The sequence below is a fragment of the Oncorhynchus gorbuscha genome, linkage group LG25 (genome assembly GCF_021184085.1).
Source record: "Oncorhynchus gorbuscha isolate QuinsamMale2020 ecotype Even-year linkage group LG25, OgorEven_v1.0, whole genome shotgun sequence".
Taxonomy (NCBI): domain Eukaryota; kingdom Metazoa; phylum Chordata; class Actinopteri; order Salmoniformes; family Salmonidae; genus Oncorhynchus; species Oncorhynchus gorbuscha.
In genome coordinates this window covers 32,093,895-32,110,956 of record NC_060197.1, presented here as the reverse complement: position 1 = coordinate 32,110,956, position 17,062 = coordinate 32,093,895, and the positions used below count along the sequence as shown (strand labels likewise).

Below are 17,062 nucleotides of genomic sequence, written 5' to 3'. Positions count from 1 at the left end.
TTCTGTGTGAAGTGGCAGATCGTTTATCTTTATAAGTTGTTACTTTGCATTTGGCTCATTTAGCCTGATGATATTAAGATTTTCATAAGGCAACTAATTTGCAAATAGGCAAAAGGGGGCTTGGCCATTGTTGAGCCTCGCACAAACACCACACTGAAAACCACATTTGCATTTTGGGGTCGCGGGCTTGTAATATACAAGATTAAATCCATCAGAGATCTGTGCCACAGCTTAATTAATGGGATACGCTGTCTGAGGCGAGATGGCGAAAGGTCATTAACACAAGCAAGAAGCAGAGGAATATCAAAGGGATAGGGATGGCAAAGGTGACTGTATTGTGCTTCTCACCGGAGATGATTAAATGTGCTAGGGTGGGGACGACAATCTCGTCCGGCAACCAAGTTCAGTCGGAGGCGAGAGCATGTTTTTGGTTTTGACATGTTAGCGAAATGTTGTCCTACCTGATTGGTGGTGTTACAATGATAACGACAGAGGTAGTAATACGTGTATACTATTGGTAAGTGTATAGTATTTGTAAGAGCATAGTGGTAGTATGAGTATAGTAGTAGCAAGAGTATAGTGGCAGTATGGTTATAGTATTAGCAAGTGTATAGCATTAGTACGAGAATAGTGGCAGCATGAGTATGGTGTTAGCAAGAGTATAGTGGTAGTATGGGTATAGTATTAGCATGTGTATAAGATTAGTATATGTATAGTATTAGTAAGCGAATAGTACAAGTAAGAGTATAGTATTGGTAAGAGTATATTGATAGTCAGAGTATAGTATTAGTAAGAGTATAGCATTAGTAAGAGTATATAATTTGTATGAGTATAGTACTAGTACGAGTATAGTGATATTAAGATTATAGTGATAGTACTAGTATAGTATTAGTAAGAGTACAGTATTGGTAAGAGTATAGTATCACTATGAGTATAGTGATATTAAGAGTATAGTGATAGTGAGAGTATAGCGACAGTAAGAGTATAGTGATAGGACGAGTATGGTAGTAGTACGATTATAGTACTAGAAAGAGTATAGTGGTAGTAATAGTATAGTATTAGTATGGGTATTAGTAAGAGTATCAGTAAGGGTATAGTACCATTAATAGTATAGCATTGGTAAGAGTATAGTGAGAGCAATAGTGTAGTATTGGTAAGAGTGTAGTATTAATAAGAGTGTAGTGATAGTAAGAGTGTAGTATTAGTAACACTGTATTATTAGTAAGATCATAGAGATTGCAAGAGTATGGTGATAGTAAAAGTGTAGTGCTAGTAAACATGTAGTTATAGTAAGGGTGTAGTATTATTAAAAATGTAGTATTAGAAGAGTGTAGTACTAGTACGAGTGTAGTGATAGTAAGAGTTAAGTGATAGTAAGAGTATAATGGTAGTAAGAGTATAGTGATAGTAAGAGGATATAGTATTAGTAAGGTCATAGTGCTAGTAAAAGGATATTATTCGTAAGAGTACAGTATTATTACGAGTATTTTGATAGTATGAGTAGCTCTACTTGTCGTTTAAGTTAAAAAGTCCTTAGCATATCCACCAATATTGAAATTAGTTCCATAACAGATTTCATTATGTTATATTTATTTACTCTAGAATATTTAACTGAACCATGTAGCCTAGTAGCTAACCACTGCACAGGAAACTAGTACTGGGATGTATTTTGCTTGTGAGCTGCACCCTTACATTCTCATTCAAAGCGGAGAGGTTTGCATTCAACAGTCGATTGGTTTTGATTTTGTCGCTGCAATCATGACTATCAGAGGGAATATATAGCTAGCTGGCTAATTGTTTTTGTTTGAATGATGCATCTGGACACTGTACCAGCTTTTTTGTATCATCTGGTTGATGGTTCCTGGTCTTTTGAAAATATATATTGAAGAGTCGTTTGAAGCTTGGGCTCGTAGTGTGGACAGCTGGCTCCTACTCTGAACTGTGTGTGGTGAGCTTTCTGGCTCCCAGAGCTGCTGAGGCATCACCCAAGTGGGTACCATACATTCTGGAGGAGGAGAAGTCCAGTTGCTACTCGACTCAGGCTGGTTCCCAGAGTAGCCCTCTACATGATCGTCACCAGACTCAATCTTTATCAACCATCTCCCTGACCCCCTTCCTCTGAACTGTCCCTCTCCATCTTTGGAGGATGCATGCACTCAAAAACTTGGCCTCTATTGGTTGACCTTACTAAAGCTAGGCTACTCATGATGATGTATTGGTTGACCTTACTAAAGCAAGGCTACTCATGATGATGTATTGGTTGACCTTACTAAAGCTAGGCTACTCATGATGATGTATTGGTTGACCTTACTAAAGCAAGGCTACTCATGATGATGTATTGGTTGACCTAACTATAGGTAGGCTACTCATGATGATGTATTGGTTGACCTTACTAAAGCTAGGCTACTCATGATGATGTATTGGTTGACCTTACTAAAGCTAGGCTACTCATGATGATGTATTGGTTGACCTTACTAAAGCTAGGCTACTCATGATGATGTATTGGTTGACCTAACTATAGGTAGGCTACTCATGATGATGTATTGGTTGACCTTACTAAAGCTAGGCTACTCATGATGATGTATTGGTTGACCTTACTAAAGCTAGGCTACTCATGATGATGTATTGGTTGACCTTACTAAAGCTAGGCTACTCATGATGATGTATTGGTTGACCTAACTATAGGTAGGCTACTCATGATGATGTACCGCTTTTACTGTTTTGCTTTTGAAGCACTTTGAGATTGTTATGAAAAGTGCTATAGAAATGCAATTTATTATTATCATCAGCACAAAATGGCTACTTAACTGACTGATACACGTTTAGCAATGATGTGCGAGCTCTCACTAAAACAATTCAACTGTTCGACCCTCCCTCGCTCTTATCCACATTTTATTGCAACATTCACTTGGAGAATACAATACAATTTCAATTCTGATTCATCAGTAGTTTATGACCCAATGCCCTCCAAAGTGATGAGTAAACAAATCAAAGCAAAGCACTCTGGGGAATTCTACACCTAATGCTGTCAACAACAACATGAGAAAGGAACATCACCTCTTTCAGAAATATCTCCCAATCTTTGATGTTTGACACTTTTAGGGAGTATATTGCATTCCATCTTCCCAAAAGAATGACACAGCTCCCTCAAAAATAGTTTTCACCCCAGATCCATTCTAACGCGAAAACACAACTTGTTCTCTTCTCTCCCTTCCTGTTTAAGGTCAGCCCATTCCTCTGAGAAGTATCCTAAATGACAATGAAATGTTCACCGCATATCTGAAGAAGAACTTGTCCATGCCATTGACAGTAGTCAACAGTCTGACGAACTCAAATATTCACCGGAATGAGGTGAGTCAGCAAAACGCCACACACACATTTATTTCACGTCATAGTACTGCATGCAAAATATGTGCAGAAAGGTCCGGAAACAACATTGCACTCTTAACAAACACAACACAACTTTATTTGCCTGCTTTTCTCTTAAACACTTTGCCCACACAACACACGAACACAGACTTTTCAGCAAGGGTGCAGTGGCGCTAGAGCCAGTTTTTAAACGTCTTGTTCAAGAGCAAAATGGTTGGAGATTGTAGTTGGGATAAGAGACAAGCAGTCTTGCACTTCTTTTAGTACCCAGCTGTTGATTCAAACCAGGGACCTCTCCAACCTCTAGGCTACTACCTACCTCCCAAAATGATTGAACATATCACTGAATTGCAAGGACATTATTTTCATCTTTGTTCAAGCCCAGCACTAACACACCTGGTTCAACTCATTTTACTAATCCCCAAGTCCCTGATTACATTTACATTTAAGTCATTTAGCAGACGCTCTTATCCAGAGCGACTTACAAATTGGTGCATTCACCTTATGACATCCAGTGGAACAACCACTTTACAATAGTGCATCTAAATATTTTAAGGGGGAGGGGGTGAGAAGGATTACTTTATCCTATCCTAGGTATTCCTTAAAGAGGTGGGGTTTCAGGTGTCTCCGGAAGGTGGTGATTGACTCCGCTGTCCTGGCGTCGTGAGGGAGTTTGTTCCACCATTGGGGAGCCAGAGCAGCGAACAGTTTTGACTGAGTTGAGCGGGAACTGTACTTCCTCAGTGGTAGGGAGGCGAGCAGGCCAGAGGTGGATGAACGCAGTGCCCTTATTTGGGTGTAGGGCCTGATCAGAGCCTGGAGGTACTGAGGTGCCGTTCCCCTCACAGCTCCGTAGGCAAGCACCATGGTCTTGTAGCGGATGCGAGCTTCAACTGGAAGCCAGTGGAGAGAGCGGAGGAGCGGGGTGACGTGAGAGAACTTGGGAAGGTTGAACACTAGACGGGCTGCGGCGTTCTGGATGAGTTGTAGGGGTTTAATGGCACAGGCAGGGAGCCCAGCCAACAGCGAGTTGCAGTAATCCAGACGAGAGATGACAAGTGCCTGGATTAGGACCTGCGCCGCTTCCTGTGTGAGGCAGGGTCGTACTCTGCGGATGTTGTAGAGCATGAACCTACAGGAACGGGCCACCGCCTTGATGTTAGTTGAGAACGACAGTTTGTTGTCCAGGATCACGCCAAGGTTCTTAGCGCTCTGGGAGGAGGACACAATGGAGTTGTCAACCGTGATGGCGAGATCATGGAGTAAAATCAGGTGTGTTAGCCTTGGGGGTTCCCAAGTGTGAATACTTGGGGTTCCCCCAGTAGTTGATTGAGGAACACTGCTTTACCTGGCTGGGACCTTTGTCTTTGTGTTTGTGTGAAATAAAGCTATACTGTAAGTGTGATCTATGAGCGACCCATTCAGATGTTCCCAATTGATACACTGCTCCAACTGATATCAGAAGATGTGGAGGAAGACAATTATGTGTGCCAGGCAGTACACAATTCCCTGACAAGGGTGTTCAGATAGAATGCACAAGGATTAGGAGATCACCATCTCCTCCACTCACTGTCTAATGTGTGCGTGGGCCAGGGGTAGCGTGTGTGTGTTGTCTGTGTCTGTCTGCTCATGTGCATATGTGCAAAGTACAAAAACTGAACACTGAATCAGATAGGTTTCTTTCACTTCTGACACTCCTCATATCCTTTAACAAGATGATGGGCATTTCAAGGCAGGACGACCTGAGAACCACCCTCTGCAATGGAACAACACTTGATAGATATATGGAATTCACCAGCGCGTCTGACAAGGAGGCCTTTCAGAATGTCAGCTGCTCCCTCCCAGCACAACAGATGAGACGAGCCAAGGAAGTTTTCCTACAAAACCTGAATACAAGCAAGATACTCACCAACGTAAGTAATTGGAATTAGGCTTACAACTTGAATGCTGTCAATTTACCTTACGCCTGGAATCCTTACTGGTGAAACGGCCAAGTCCGTTTGGGATATTACAACAACAAAGATGTTACAGCAAACAATTGACACTGTTTTGTTTCTCCCTCTGACATCATTGCACACGCGATAGAACAGAAGAATACCCCACACTGCTCGATGCAATAACAGTGGCGCTGTTTCCCGTAATGCAGATTCCATCTTCAATTGTGTTGTTTGTTTCACTGTGACACACAGTGCATGTAATGGAGCAGCATCGTATTTCACTGACCTTTTCTCTCTTTTGGATCTGAATTGTTTGAAATCTATGGTAGTCACTGGCTGATGGTTGTGGCATGTGGCATATTGGTGATTTGAAATTAGTGGCTATTTTCAGTCCAAGACATCCACATGTCACCAAGTAGGGAACACATATTAAGGCTAAATAAGGAGTTCTTAGACTGTAGTCAATTGTAGCTTGTTACTGTCAAATTGCAGGCACATCCTGTGCAGCTGTAACACTCAACTTAATACTGCTCTATAATAATACATATTTTAGTTCTATTGAGCTGCATAGTTTCTAAGAAGCAAAGAAAACATTAAATTGGACTTACTTACTTATTCCTTTTAGCTCGCAGTAAACCAAAGGGCCTCAACAGTGCATTGAATTGGATATATACAGTATTATACAATATTGTGGAGTCGGCAATCATTTAGGTTAATATTGTAGATCATTTTCTCTGGAGTATTTTCATTACTGAATCTCACAGTCTCCGGGAGTTCACTTTTTCAATCTTGCATCGAACAGAGCATCCTAAGGTCAAAACTGTCCAAGACAATCACCATCTTAACCTGCGTTGTTTATTGCACATTTGAAATATGTGAGAGTGTATCTGTCTCAATATGTTGGCATGGTGGTATAACCGTTTGGACGGCTGTCGGGGAAAAGTATTTTTGAATAAACCCAAGGTGAGAGATTTTCCCTAAGCCTGAGAAGCTGAGATTTTTGCTCTGTTAAAGAGGCTGGATGGAAGTTATGTTACTAAACTCATGGAACCACACAATACCTAGTTTTCGGCAAACAAAATGCTTTTGCTCATGGGCGTTGGGAGTTGTATCCCTTTTAGTCAAATGAGGTCAATTCTGGGCAAAATGCAGTGTATTTCGGAAAGCCCTTGACTTTAATCCACATTTTGTTGTTATAGCCTTATTAAAAAAAGTATTATATAGTTTTTTTGCCTCATCAATCTACACATAAAACCCCATAATGACAAATGCAAAAACAGGTTTTTAGACAAATATAAAACTGAAATTTACGTAAGTATTCAGACCCTTTATTCAGTACTTTGTTGAAGCATCTTTTGCAGCGATTACAGCCTTGAGTCTTCTTGGGTATGACGCTACAAGCTTGGTACACATGTATTTGGGGAGTTTCTCCCATTCTTCTCTGCAGATCCTCTAAACCTCTGTCAGGTTGGATGGGGAGCATCACTACACAGCTATTTTCAGATCTCTCCAGAGATGTTCGATTGGGTTCATGTCCGGGCTCTGGCTGGGCCAATCAAGAACATTCAAAGACTTGTCCCGAAGCCACTCGTGCGTAATCTTGGCTGTGTGCTTAGGGTCGTTGGCCTGTTGGAAGGGGAACCTTCGCCCCAGTCTGAGTTCCTGAGAGCTCTGGAGAGGTTTTTCTGAAGGATCTCTTTGTACTTTGTTCCGTACATCTTTCCCTCAATCCTGACTAGTCTCCCAGTCCCTGCCGCTGAAAAACATCCCCACAGCATGATGCTGCCACCACCATGCTTCACCATAGGGATGGTGCCAGGTTTCGTCCGGACGTGACTCTTGGCAATCAGGCCAAAGAGTTCAATCTTGGTTTCATCAGACCAAAGAATCTTGTTTTTCATGGTCTGAGAGTCCTTTAGGTGGCTTTTAGAAAACTCTAAGCGGTCTGTCATGTGCCATTTACTGATGAGTGGCTTCCATCTGGCCACTCTACCATAAAGGCCTGATTGGTGGAGGGCTGCAGAGTGCTGGTTGTCCTTCTGGAAGGTCCTCCCATCTCCACAGAGGATCTCTGGAGCTCTGTCAGAGTGACCATTGGGTTCTCGGTCACCTCCCTGACCAAAGCCCTTCTCCCCCAATTGCACAGTTTGGCTGGTAGGCCAGCTCTAGGAAGAGTCTTGGTGGTGCCAAACTTCTTTCATTTAAGAATGATGGAGGCCAATGTGTTCTTGGGGATCTTCAATGCTGCAGACATTTTTTGGTACCCTTTCCCAGATCTGTGCCTCGACACAATCCTGTCTCGGAGCTCTACAGACAATTCTGCAGCCTTATGTAATACATGTATCACTAGCCACTTTAACTATGCCACTTTGTTTACTTTGTCTACATACTCATCTCATATGTATATACTGTACTCGATACCATCTACTGTATGCTGCTCTGTACCATCACTCATTCATATATCCTTATGTACATATTCTTTATCCTCTTACACTGTGTATAAGACAGTAGTTTTGGAATTGTTAGTTAGATTACTTGTTGGTTATCACTGCATTGTCGGAACTAGAAGCACAAGCATTTCGCTACACTCGCATTAACATCTGCTAACCATGTGTATGTGACAAATAAAATTGGATTTGATTTGATTTGAATTCCTTCAAACTCATGGCTTGGTTTTTTTTCTCTGACATGCACTGTCAACTGTGGGACCTTATATAGACAGGTGTGTGCCTTTCCAAAACATGTCCAATCAATTTAATTTACCACAGGTGGATTCCATTCAAGTTTAGAAACATATCAAGGATGATCAATGGAAACAGTATGCACCTGAGCTCAATTTCATGTCTCATAGCAAAGGGTCTGAATACTTATGTAAATAATATATCTCAGTTTACATTTGTAAAAATGTCTAGAAACTTGTTTTCGTTTTGTCATTATGGGGTATTGTGTTTAGATTGACAATTATTTTTTTCATTTAATCCATTTTAGAATAAGGCTGTAACAAAATGTGGAAAAAGGACAGGGTCCGGAAAACTTCCCAAATGCACTGTATCTGTCCATTTAGGGGAACCTTTTTGCCTCTAGAGCATCAAAGCCAAAATGTTTGCATTACCTCTTTAATTGAAGTTTGTTCTCTATGCTTCTCCAGTGGCCATAGTAAGGTAAAAGCAATTCAATTTGTTTGAATAAAAATTGATATTTTCTTGATTTCATTTAAACATTATTTCCAGTGGAGGCTACAAAAGAGTGCACAAGTTTATCTTTGAGAGAAAGTGTATGGGACAGCAAAAGCAATAAATAAATGATAAGGCAAGAAGTACACAGGCGGAAAAAAAAGCCATTTGAGCAACTTAAGCCCGGAGGCATTTTCAGTCATAGACAAGAAAGCCAGACAAGCTCCGAGCAAAATGGAGCTGGAAAAACATTCTTTCACACTCAGAGAGATGGGAGTTGCGGAAAAGTGTTGATAACAAAAATATAAAGAAAGGGACTTAAAGAAAGAAAGAAAAAAGAGACAGGGTTTATCGAGACAGAGTTGAGTGGTAGTGGGTGATTTGGACATTTGTTGCAGCTTAGCACAGTGCACGATAGATAGTGAGGTCATAGGAGGTGTTGGACAGTAAGTAACTGGTGCTCTCGACTTCTGTCATACAATGGTCAAGGTGCACAGTAGGTTAGAAATGTATGAAAATAAGATGTTTTGACCTTAAATTAATTTAATTCAAAAAACGTTATTGATCCCCATAGGGCAAATAGGATTTGTCACCGGTGTAGAATACACACAGTGATTAAAACGCATACAACAGATAGGTGACATTTTTACAGGATCAGCCATAGCAGTGCAGTGCACCTGGAGCAAATTAAGTTTAAGTGCTTTGCTCAAGGGCACATTGACACATTTTCACGTAGACGGCTTGGGTATTCGAACAAGCAACCTTTCGGTTAATGGCCCAAAGCTCTAACTGCAAGGCTACCTGTTGCCTGAGCACTGATGGCTGTCGGAACAAGTACAATACATTATGTCAATGGCATCAACAGTATAAATATAATTTAACATCTTACAAACTAGTAGTGTTGTTATGATAACAGATGTTTTACCTCAAAACCAATTCCAGGTTTAATATCATGATACCGAAACGATACTCAATAGCAAAATGATATTTGATAACAAAACGATACCACAGCAAAATAAAAAAATGTATTAGGTAAAGGCACAGAATAACCACTGGGCCTATGTATTTATTTTTTTACATTTAACAATATGTTGATAACTGGTAGAACAAATAGAAAAAAATGGAATATCTTCTATTCTATATTAAATTTCTTGCAAAAATAAAACACCATATTAAATAACAGAAGAATACCTTACGTTTTCCAGATGCGAAACCATATCGGATACTTTTTTTTTACAATTACATGTAAGCCGTTTTAAAATGTAATTTAATACATATCAGGGTTAATTTGCTCATCTATGATTCATAAAAGTATCTTTTTTGTCTTAAATTAAGGTTAGGATTAGGTATAAGGTTAGCGGTGTGGTTAAGGTTAGGTTTAAAATCACAATTTAAGAAAATAAATTATAGAAATAGGTGGGGTTTGTGACTTTGTGGCTGTGGTAACTAGTGACAACCCTGCTTGCTGGCTAGTGGCTACTGCTAGCAAGTCTAGACAAATAGTCTAAATACTGTATATTGCTGTCAAGTTATCAGTGCATTTCACATAAAGCTAACATGAATGTCATGCGGAATATATGTTGATGTATTTGTCACTCAAAAATAATAAAAATGTAGTCTAATAATAACGTTACAATGCAAATCTAACGTGTAAAATGTGTCATTTATGTCATTTTGGAACTAAATCTCCCTTGCGCTGCACTGCTTTGGTCACATTTTGCTTAATAGTTTATGTGGGCTGGTCCTCATCTCCTCTGTAATCTGTTTTGTCAACAAGCTGCGGGCGTAGAGGTATGATGTTTTCATTAGAAGAAGCCATGCTGCCGGCTATGCATATTCATGGCGTGAGGCTAGTATCATAGCATCTCTCTCCATTTAATACCAGCAGTTGACGTCAACAACCTTTACCAAATTTTCAAAAATGGATTACAATGACGAAATGTATCCACCAATCCAAAGAAAGGAAAGGCGGAAGCTAGAAAGTCTGCCGTGCCGCTTTGTGGACAACGGCTCCTATTGTTAGGGCGGAGAGACATGTATCTTGTCAGTATATCCATAAACTTTGTTACTACTGCTCACTGAGAAGATTCAGACAAAATACTAGACAGACTCAATGCTCTCAATCCATATATGACGTGAGACACACGGAAGTACCGAAAGTAAAAACAATTCTAGTACCGAACTATGTTCTAGTATCGAAAAAGTACAGACGTTTCGGTGTACTGTGTAAACCTACGTAGCACTTATCATAGGATAAATATATAATAATAACCAGTTTTATTACTTTTTATATGATTTGAAAGTACATGGAAGTACACAGGAACAATAGTTTTTGTCCCTGACTCATTTTGTGACAATAATATAACGATATATATATATATATATATATATAAATAATGCCAAGAGTGTGCAAATTTGTCATCAAGGCAAAGGGTGGCTACTTTGAAGAATCTCAAATATAAAATATATTTTGATTTGTTTAACACCTTTTTTGGTTACTACATGATTCCATATGTGTTATTTCGTAGTTGTGATGTCTTCACTTTTATTCTACAATGTAGAAAATAGCAACAACTAAGGAAACCCTGGAATACCGTAATTGCTGGACTATAAGCCGCTACTTTTTTTCCCACGCTTTGAACCTCGCGGTTCATACAATGACGCGGCTAATTTATGGATTTTTCCCGCTTTCACAAGATACATGCCGCCAAAAAAACTGATCACCGTGACGTAAATCGAGCGCGCTCAAACTTCCCATCATTCTGATTACGGTAGTCATTTTGTCACCCTGATCATGGCAAAGACACGGAGAAATGCATATGATGCAGCTTTCAAGTTGAAGGCGATCGATCTGGCTGTTGGAAAAGGGAATAGAGCTGTTGCACGGGAGCTTGGCCTTAATGAGTCAATGATAAGACGTTGGAAACAGCAGCGTGAGGAACTGACTCAGTGCAAAAAGACGACAAAAGCTTTCAGAGGGAAGAAAAGCAGATGGCCCGAACCAGAAAATTAGCTTGAAGACTGGGTCAACATATAGAGAGCAGACGGCCGAGGTGTTTCAACTGTGCAGATCCGACAGAAAGCCAAAACAATCGCCACCGCAATGAAGTTTGAGGATTTTAGAGGTGGACCACCGTGGTGTCTAAGATTTATGAGACGTAAGGGCCTGTCCATCAGGGTACGGACGAGTCTGTGTCAGCAGCTCCCTGCCGACTACGAGGAAAAAGTTTCAAACTTCCGCAAATTCACTGATGCAAAGATAGAGGAGCATTCCATCGGCCCGCACGACATCATGAATATGGATGAGGTTCCTCTGACGTTTGACCTGCCTCTCACTCGGACTGTCAACAGGAAAGGCGAATCATCCGTCACGCTGAAAAACAACTGGGCATGAAAAAACGCACTTCATCTTTACATTTACATTTACATTTAAGTCATTTAGCAGACGCTCTTATTGGTGCATTCACTTTATGACATCCAGTAGAACAGTCACTTTACAATAGTGCATCTAAATCTTAAAGGGGGGGGGTGAGAAGGATTACTTATCCTATCCTAGGTATTCCTTAAAGAGGTGGGGTTTCAGGTGTCTCCGGAAGGTGGTGATTGACTCCGCTGTCCTGGCGTCATGAGGGAGTTTGTTCCACCATTGGGGGGCCAGAGCAGCGAACAGTTTTGACTGGGCTGAGCGGGAACTGTACTTCCTCAGTGGTAGGGAGGCGAGCAGGCCAGAGGTGGATGAACGCAGTGCCCTTGTTTGGGTGTAGGGCCTGATCAGAGCCTGGAGGTACTGAGGTGCCGTTCCCCTCACAGCTCCGTAGGCAAGCACCATGGTCTTGTAGCGGATGCAAGCTTCAACTGGAAGCCAGTGGAGAGAGCGGAGGAGCGGGGTGACGTGAGAGAACTTGGGAAGGTTGAACACCAGACGGGCAGCGGCGTTCTGGATGAGTTGTAGGGGTTTAATGGCACAGGCAGGGAGCCCAGCCAACAGCGAGTTGCAGTAATCCAGACGGGAGATGACAAGTGCCTGGATTAGGACCTGCGCCGCTTCCTGTGTGAGGCAGGGTCGTACTCTGCGGATGTTGTAGAGCATGAACCTACAGGAACGGGCCACCGCCTTGATGTTAGTTGAGAACGACAGGGTGTTGTCCAGGATCACGCCAAGGTTCTTAGCGCTCTGGGAGGAGGACACAATGGAGTTGTCAACCGTGATGCCGAGATCATGGAACGGGCAGTCCTTCCCCGGGAGGAAGAGCAGCTCCGTCTTGCCGAGGTTCAGCTTGAGGTGGTGATCCGTCCTCCACACTGATATGTCTGCCAGACATGCAGAGATGCGATTCGCCACCTGGTCATCAGAAGGGGGAAAGGAGAAGATTAATTGTGTGTCGTCTGCATAGCAATGATAGGAGAGACCATGTGAGGTTATGACAGAGCCAAGTGACTTGGTGTATAGCGAGAATAGGAGAGGGCCTAGAACAGAGCCCTGGGGGACACCAGTGGTGAGAGCGCGTGGTGAGGAGACAGATTCTCGCCACGCCACCTGGTAGGAGCGACCTGTCAGGTAGAACGCAATCCAAGCGTGGGCCGCGCCGGAGATGCCCAACTCGGAGAGGGTGTACAGCACTTTGAGATATCAGCTGATGTACGAAGGGCTATATAAATACATTTGATTTGATTTGATTTGATTTGGAGAGGAGGATCTGATGGTTCACAGTATCGAAGGCAGCCGATAGGTCTAGAAGGAGGAGAGCAGAGGAGAGAGAGTTAGCTTTAGCAGTGCGGAGCGCCTCCGTGATACAGAGAAGAGCAGTTTCAGTTGAATGACTAGTCTTGAAACCTGACTGATTTGGATCAAGAAGGTCATTCAGAGAGAGATAGCGGTAGAGCTGGCCAAGGACTGCACGGCATCGCGAGAAAATCTTCCACCGGTGTTGATTTTTAAATGCATGACGATGCCAAAAGAAAAATTCCCGAGAGGAATTGTTATGAAAGTGAACAAGAAAGGATGGATGACGGAAGGCCTAATGCATGAATGGCATACGGAGTGTTACGGCAAGCGACCAGGAGGATTCTTTCACAAGAACAAGGCATTGCTCGTGTTGGACAACATGAGGGCCCACATCACAGATTCTGTGAAAGAAGCCATCAAGAGGACAAACTCAATTCCAGCTGTGATTCCTGGGGGAACAACAAAGTATTTGCAGCCACTGGACATCAGTGTAAATCGTGCATTTAAGGTGGCACTCCGTGTTCAGTGGGAGGCTTGGATGACAAGTGGGGAGAAATCCTTCACTAAAACGGGCCGCATGCGAAGAGCCACTTATGGTCAAGTCTGCCAGTGGGTCCTGACAGCGTGGAGCATTGTCAAAAAAATCCACTATCATCAACGGGTTTCGAAAGGCTGGACTGCTGCGTGTTGTTGAGGGCAGTTCAGCGGGGAATTTGCCTCCGGATGAAAGGGACGAGAGCGACAATGAAAACGATCCAACATCAGATGAAGCAATTCTGAGGCTATTCAACTCCGACACCGAAGGAGATGACTTCAGTGGTTTCAGTGCACAGGAGGAGGAAGATAGTGACCAATGACTTTACTGGTAGGCTGCTGTTTAATTTTTGTTACAAGCCATGTTTCGTTAAAGCCTATTTATTTTTGTTACAAGCCGTATTTCGTTAAAGCCTATTTATTTTTGTTACAAGCCGTGTTTCCTTTAAAGGCTGTGTAAAGTTAATTTGTTTCAATGTACCGGTAGGCACCTGCGGCTTATAGACATGTGCGGTGTATTTATGTACAAAATACATATTTAAAAAAAAATCTGTTGGTGTGGTTTATATTCAGGTGCGCTTAATAGTCCAGCAATTACGGAAGGTGTGTCCAAACTTTTGACTGGTACTGTATATATTTTCAGTAACATAATGTGCTGCTTGGGTGTTATGAACTCTGAAACAACACAAACCTGAGGGATCATTTTGGGGCATTCCTTAATTAAGAAGTTACAGTACCCATTAAATCTAGTAAGGTCACTGTCTTACTAACCTTTGTAGTTTCTTTAGTCCACAAGGAAATTAGTGTTCTATTTTTGTAACCCCATACCATGCTCTTGCCTCCTTTGGAAACACAGCTGAGAAATGACACATAACGTGTGAAATAAAGACTGTAACATGAATGTGAATTCAAGCTGTTTCACCCAAAATGTCCTAAGTGAGATGCCCATGCTTTTCCAATCAGCTTGTCTTAGCTTCCTCTTGTGTTGCTGCCGAGGTTAAAATTGAACCAAAATTAATGTACTCAGAATAAGGGCCGCCTCAATTGCCGGGATAAACGGGGATTCGAGTGACACTTCTTTGAATTCGTAAACACTTTGTGTCTTATACTTTTCATAAACTCAACAGGGGGATTAAGATTCTCTCTCTCTCAATTTGAGATATGTTTTGCTCAGTGAAGGTCACCAGGGACTCATGTCAACATACTCCGGACACATGGAAATGATAGTGTTTAAGGACATGTACATTGGCTGGGCTCCCTTGGGCCATTGTGCTCTAGCCATCAGATACATGGTATGGATATGAATCATATTCCTACCATTTCTGTAAAAACACATCCACTTAAAACGATCACTGCACTGTTGGGGAAGATATTGTTCTTGGCCATGTTTGAACTAAGTTAACACATTTTGATGGAGAGCACTATTGGAAAAATGCCTTGTCTAGGTTTTTTCTTCTTCCAATGTAACAGTTACTATACTTAATATGGTGTTGTTTGTCCTCAAGCAACCATTGTTTTAAACTGAGAGGACATGCACCTGAACAGGGAAATACAGAAATACTCTCTGTCGGCCACTTTTATTGCTAACACCTGAGGTGTTTGATGTAACATTTGAGGTGTTAGCTAAAAGGGGAAGTTCAGTATTTTACAACTTTATGTTAAATGGTTCCTCACTCTGAAAGTAGTCTATTGGCTACAATGGACTACACCATGGTTTTAAACACCCATTACATCAGCTAACTTGTAAGCTAAAAGCGATGGGAGTTATGGGCAACAGTTGGATTCAGATTGAGGAACCATGCATTTTACATTAAGTTGTGAAATACTGAACTTCCCCTTTAATACCCTTAAGCCTGTTAAAAACAAATACGCATTATGTATTGGATATTACTCAACAACATTTGCTAAATCAACTTCTTATTCCCTCATTTAGTTACCTTTGGATGTGAATCCGGCAGAGACATTTGGATTAGTGGGGAGAACTACAGAAGATGCAATACATGTGATTGATGAGGTTGGTGTGGTAGTTATTTAACATCTGAAAGGATAGTAGGCCTACATGGAAATCTAGTAACATTCGGTATGTGTCTGTGTCACCCTGTATATGTCTCACTGTATGGAAATATCAAGACAAGTCTATTGAGCAATTGCATGATAATGGATAGAATCATATCAATTGGTTGTCTTCAAGTCAATAAATGAAGTACTACACTGCCATTTTCTGATCATTTGTTGTTGTAATAACACCCTTCACCAATACAGGTGAACAAGTTGCAGAACTCAATGCTGTTCAAGTCCGCTAACACGCTGGATTTCAGAGCGGATGCGTTAGGTAGTCTGAACATGCTACTATGTGGCAAAGCTCCAGACTCCAACTCCAGAAATACCACCATGAATTTCTCTGCCTCTGGACTGACGAGGAATTACACAGAAAACAGTGAATTATCTGATTCCAGGAACCGCAGTTCCAGTAAGTATTGTTAATAGTTCACAATACCTTGACCTATGAAAATATTTTAGAAAACAAGTACTGTCAAACTGTCATAACAGTTTTGGTGTTGTTCTCTACCAGATGATACACTATGAAGCAGACACAAAATGTTATAATTTTGTGACACTAAATGGTTCTTATATTTTTATTTGATACAGTGTATTGTATTGTCGTATAGTCACCTGCCAGTAAGCCAAAATTGGTTCTGTGAAAGTTCCCAGAACATTTCATTTAATTGTGGTAAAAGGCATAAGAAACAATCCCTCCAAAAGTTATAACAACACAACATCTGTCCAGTTGTGTAGACAATTATACAATGTTTGTATTAGGGTGCAAAAAAACATTCCTTTGATGTTAACAGAACATATTTCTTTGTGGGGACAATACAAAAAATAGGTTCCCAAAACACAAAATAGTTGATGACCTTCATACAATGTTTGCATCAGAGGTCACAAAACTTTCCCTCAATGTCCCTTAACAATGTTAGTCATTAACAGTAAATTATATTTTACTGTAAAGGAATTTTATTGTTCAACAGTCCATGTGGAAACGCATATGGCAATTGTGATATTTATAGAAGTTTTTGAACATTTTAAAATAATTATATATTGTCGATCCATTGATTCTTAAACAATATCAAGCCTTGAAATAGCGTATTATTGTTGTGAAAAGGGTTCTTCGATCAGGTGTTCTGTCAAACAGCTAGCCATGTTGTGTAATGTACAGTACGTATACACAGCACAGACATGGCACTGAAACATGTTCAGAAATGACATTCATGAATGCTTCAAAGGTCACATTTGTCAAGTGGAATGTGTATAATTCCTGTGAA

General features: G+C 41.2%; 1 protein-coding gene across 1 annotated transcript in view; it reads left to right on the top strand.

Moving 5' to 3' along the window:
• LOC124014229 (phospholipid-transporting ATPase ABCA1-like) overlaps positions 1-17,062 on the top strand; it is a 290,281-nt gene that overhangs the window by 44,046 nt on the left and 229,173 nt on the right. Inside the window, exons 6-9 of the mRNA XM_046329029.1 lie at positions 3,224-3,351; positions 5,085-5,282; positions 15,673-15,753; positions 16,002-16,209. Of these exons, the coding sequence (XP_046184985.1) occupies positions 3,224-3,351; positions 5,085-5,282; positions 15,673-15,753; positions 16,002-16,209 (615 nt within the window). The remainder of the gene's footprint in view (positions 1-3,223; positions 3,352-5,084; positions 5,283-15,672; positions 15,754-16,001; positions 16,210-17,062) is intronic.